The 5,156-nt window shown below is 41.3% G+C and overlaps 1 protein-coding gene across 3 annotated transcripts in view; it reads left to right on the plus strand.

The window, feature by feature from the left end:
- neus (Neuroserpin) overlaps window positions 1-3,091 on the plus strand; it is a 59,924-nt gene extending 56,833 nt beyond the window's left edge. For all 3 annotated transcript variants that reach the window (XM_045702912.1, NM_001140417.1, XM_045702913.1), the window contains 2 exon segments: window positions 2,063-2,152; window positions 2,260-3,091. In XM_045702912.1, the coding sequence (XP_045558868.1) occupies window positions 2,063-2,152; window positions 2,260-2,336 (167 nt within the window). In that variant the 3' untranslated portion in view covers window positions 2,337-3,091.
- Window positions 3,092-5,156: the final 2,065 nt, after the last annotated feature.

Raw genomic sequence — 5,156 nt, forward strand, 5'->3', positions numbered from 1 at the left:
TACCCTTACTGTTTTCTACCCTTACTGTTTTCTACCCTTTCTGTTTTCTACCCTTACTGTTTTCTACCCTTACTGTTTTCTACCCTTTCTGTTTTCTACCCTTTCTGTTTTCTACCCTTACTGTTTTCTACCCTTTCTGTTTTCTACCCTTTCTGTTTTCTACCCTTACTGTTTCTACCCTTTCTGTTTTCTACCCTTACTGTTTTCTACCCTTACTGTTTTCTACCCTTACTGTTTTCTACCCTTTCTGTTTTCTACCCTTACTGTTTTCTACCCTTACTGTTTTCTACCCTTACTGTTTTCTACCCTTTCTGTTTTCTACCCTTTCTGTTTTCTACCCTTACTGTCTACCGTCTTTCTGCTCTCTCTTCGTCTCTCTCTCTCTTTTCTTCTCAGTTTGACCTTCGCTTTGACAGTATTATTTCATTCTCTGCATCTCTCTCTCTCTCTCTTGGTTTTAAATGTTTTCTTCTCTGTATCCACCTGTTCTCTCTCTATCTTTCTCTCCACCGATTAGTCCCCAGTCTCTTTCCTTCTCTCTATCCTTCTCTCTATTCCTCTCTTTAACCCTCTCCCTCTCTCTATCTCTCTCTCATTATCCCTCTCTATCTCTCTCTCTCTCTTTATCTCTCTCTCAATCATTCTCTTCACCTATTAGTCCCCAGTCTCTTTCTTTATCCCTCTCTATCTCTCTCTCTTTATCCCTCTCTCTATCCCTCTCTCCACTTATTAGTCCCCAGTCTCTCTCTATCTCTCTATCCCTCTCTCCACCTATTAGACCCAAGTCTCTTTTCTATTGTTCTTGTCAATCTCTATCAGAGTCGATCCTGTGTTGTCTTCCCACTGCAGTACTGTGTTGTTTTCCCACTGCAGTACTGTGTTGTCTTCCCAATGCAGTACTGTGTTGTCTTCCCAATGCAGTACTGTGTTGTCTTCCCACTGCAGTACTGTGTTGTTTTCCCACTGCAGTACTGTGTTGTTTTCCCACTGCAGTACTGTGTTGTCTTCCCAATGCAGTACTGTGTTGTCTTCCCAATGCAGTACTGTGTTGTCTTCCCACTGCAGTACTGTGTTGTTTTCCCACTGCAGTACTGTGTTGTCTTCCCAATGCAGTACTGTGTTGTCTTCCCACTGCAGTACTGTGTTGTTTTCCCACTGCAGTACTGTGTTGTCTTCCCAATGCAGTACTGTGTTGTCTTCCCAATGCAGTACTGTGTTGTCTTCCCACTGCAGTACTGTGTTTTCTTCCCACTGCAGTACTGTGTTGTCTTCCCAGTGCAGTACTGTGTTGTCTTCCCAGTGCAGTACTGTGTTGTCTTCCCAGTGCAGTACTGTGTTGTCTTCCCAGTGCAGTACTGTGTTGTCTTCCCACTGCAGTACTGTGTTGTCTTCCCAATGCAGTACTGTATTGTCTTCCCACTGCAGTACTGTGTTGTCTTCCCAGTGCAGTACTGTGTTGTCTTCCCAATGCAGTACTGTGTTGTCTTCCCAGTGCAGTACTGTGTTGTCTTCCCAGTGCAGTACTGTGTTGTCTTCCCAGTGCAGTACTGTGTTGTCTTCCCAGTGCAGTACTGTGTTGTCTTCCCAGTGCAGTACTGTGTTGTCTTCCCAGTGCAGTACTGTGTTGTCTTCCCAGTGCAGTACTGTGTTGTCTTCCCACTGCAGTACTGTGTTGTCTTCCCACTGCAGTACTGTGTTGTCTTCCCACTGCAGTACTGTGTTGTCTTCCCAGTGCAGTACTGTGTTGTCTTCCCAGTGCAGTACTGTGTTGTCTTCCCAGTGCAGTACTGTGTTGTCTTCCCAATGCAGTACTGTGTTGTCTTCCCAGTGCAGTACTGTGTTGTCTTCCCAGTGCAGTACTGTGTTGTCTTCCCAGTGCAGTACTGTGTTGTCTTCCATATGGATGGTATATAAACAGTGCCCCCTCCTGCTGTCTGTTCAGTGTCAGTAGATTTAAATGTCACTGAGAGAATCTCAGTTGCATACTCCTCTCATCCTCGCAACGGAGATTCTTCCAGTGTGTTGAATGTTCTCTCTCTCTCTCCCTCTCTGTGTCCTGTAGGAATGATAGCCCTCACCAGGACTCTGGTTTTGTACCCCCAGGTCATGGCTGATCACCCCTTCTTCTTCATCATCAGAAACCGCAGGACAGGTGTGTGTTACACTGTCCGTCTGTCCGTCCCTCTGCCTCTGATCATATACAGTATGTATCTGACCCTAGGGTCTTACCTGACCGTTTCTTTCTCTCCTCCTCTCCAGGTTCTGTTCTGTTCATGGGCAGGGTTATGACACCAGAGGTCATCGAGCCTACCGACTTCGACAATGACTCCATGTAACTATGACGACGACCAATGGGATTCCAGTGTGCTGCTATCCTGCTATGAGGTCATATGCTCAAAGCCAATCAGATCCAGGCAAAACGACGCCATAAACGCAACCTTTCCTCTCCCCATCGTCGGCTGTGTTTTTATACTCTTATCGAGAATATACATGATTCCTATTCTATATTCTATATTCTATTTGATATATATTGATATATACATATAATGTGACTGTGTTTTGATACTGTAAGCTTTAACCACTTGGTAAGAGAGAGGGAGAGAGAGATGTAAATATATATAAAGAACAGTAAAATGGTTTCTGTCGTCTATTGGACCAATAGAAAGCCATTAGACATCTGTGCACTGCCCCTTTAATTTCACTAACCTCACACACACATGCTCTGTCGTTTCAGGTGTCTCCCAAATCACTGGCATTATATTCCTGTACATTTACTACTGTGTTATATATAAGACTAGATATTTATTGCAACAACAACAAAAAAACATGTGCAGATGATATATGTATGTAATCACACAGAATCTTAGTAATTCTATTTTAGTTCCTCGTCGTCCCCACACTAGAAGTACCCGGATAAAATAGTGATGAACTAACATGCCTTATGAGTTGTTGATTTAGTGGAGGCTTTTGAAGACAGTTGAACAGGTTGTGTAAAATAGTTTGCTCTTGAGAAGAGGCTGGAACAGGCAGGAATTATACCACCAGCTGTATTCACTCTTTTACTGAATTAAACATTAATGTGTTCCAGTTACAATTGTCTGGTGTCTTTTTGTATATAATTTCATTGAATTGTATTTGGTAAAACTACTTTACATGAAGTACCTGTTATACCAGTGTAGTAACGCTGTATATACAACAGTGTACTGTATTAGTAATAGTAATTACATCATTTGTAATGATGACCGTCTGAGGTAAAGGGTCATATAACAGAGTATTGTCACGTTAAGACTGGAAATGACCTTGACAAGCCCTCTGGATGCATCATTATACCTCACAGCAGCAAGAACAGAGTCGGCCGAGGCCAAATCTGAGCAATATTATTTTTGTCCAGGATAGGACCATCATTTGGCATGGAGGGGGAGAGAGATCTGATCACAGAAGTAGTCAAGGGCACACTGGAGGACAGACAAGACTAGGGAATGAGGCTGCATTCTCAGAGGCTTCCTCGTCTCCTCCCCCTCATTGCAGATGATGGAAAGGAAGCTGAAGGCAGAATAACCATATAATTACTGAACAATGAAGGCTGTGGAAGTAGAGGGGGGGTTGCCTGTGCTGCAGACGTCTGTATAGGTCTGTTAATACAGAACTAGTAAAGGTCTGTTAATACAGGACTAGTAAAGGTCTGTTAATACAGGACTAGTAAAGGTCTGTTAATACAGGACTAGTAAAGGTCTGTTAATACAGGACTAGTAAAGGTCTGTTAATACAGGACTAGTAAAGGTCTGTTAATACAGGACTAGTAAAGGTCTGTTAATACAGGACTAGTAAAGGTCTGTTAATACAGGACTTGTAAAGGTCTGTTAATATAGGACTAGTAAAGGTATGTTAATACGGGACTAGTAAAGGTCTGTTAATACAGGACTAGTAAAGGTCTGTTAATACAGGACTAGTAAAGGTCTGTTAATACGGGACTAGTAAAGGTCTGTTAATACAGGACTTGTAAAGGTCTGTTAATACAGGACTAGTAAAGGTCTGTTAATACAGGACTAGTAAAGGTCTGTTAATACAGGACTAGTAAAGGTCTGTTAATACAGGACTAGTAAAGGTCTGTTAATACAGGACTTGTAAAGGTCTGTTAATATAGGACTAGTAAAGGTATGTTAATACAGGACTAGTAAAGGTCTGTTAATACAGGACTAGTAAAGGTCTGTTAATACAGGAATAGTAAAGGTCTGTTAATACAGGACTAGTAAAGGTCTGTTAATACAGGACTTGTAAAGGTCTGTTAATATAGGACTAGTAAAGGTATGTTAATACAGGACTAGTAAAGGTCTGTTAATACAGGACTAGTAAAGGTCTGTTAATACAGGACTAGTAAAGGTCTGTTAATACAGGACTAGTAAAGGTCTGTTAATACAGGACTAGTAAAGGTCTGTTAATACAGGACTAGTAAAGGTCTGTTAATACAGGACTAGTAAAGACCCAGTGTTACAGACGTCTATATCGGTCTGTTAATACAGGACTAGTAAAGGTCTGTTAATAAAGAACTGGTAAAGGTCTGTTAATACAGGACTAGTAAAGGTCTGTTAATACAGGACTAGTAATACAGGACTAGTAAAGGTCTGTTAATACAGGACTAGTAAAGGTCTGTTAATACAGGACTAGTAAAGGTCTGTGAATACAGGACTAGTAAAGGTCTGTGAATACAGGACTAGTAAAGGTCTGTTAATACAGGACTAGTAAAGGTCTGTTAATACAGGACTAGTAATACAGGACTAGTAAAGGTCTGTTAATACAGGACTAGATAAGGTCTGTTAATACAGGACTAGATAAGGTCTGTTAATACAGGACTAGTAAAGGTCTGTTAATACAGGACTAGTAAAGGTCTGTTAATTCAGGACTAGTAAAGACCCAGTGTTACAGACGTCTATATAGGTCTGTTAATACAGGACTAGTAAAGGTCTGTGAAAACAGGACTAGTAAAGGTCTGTTAATACAGGACTAGTAAAGGTCTGTGAATACAGGACTAGTAAAGGTCTGTTAATACAGGACTAGTAAAGGTCTGTTAATACAGGACTAGTAAAGGTCTGTTAATACAGGACTAGTAAAGGTCTGTTAATACAGGACTAGTAAAGGTCTGTTAATACAGGACTAGT

Source organism: Salmo salar, chromosome ssa20 (genome assembly GCF_905237065.1).
Source record: "Salmo salar chromosome ssa20, Ssal_v3.1, whole genome shotgun sequence".
In the NCBI taxonomy this organism is placed as follows: Eukaryota; Metazoa; Chordata; class Actinopteri; order Salmoniformes; family Salmonidae; genus Salmo; species Salmo salar.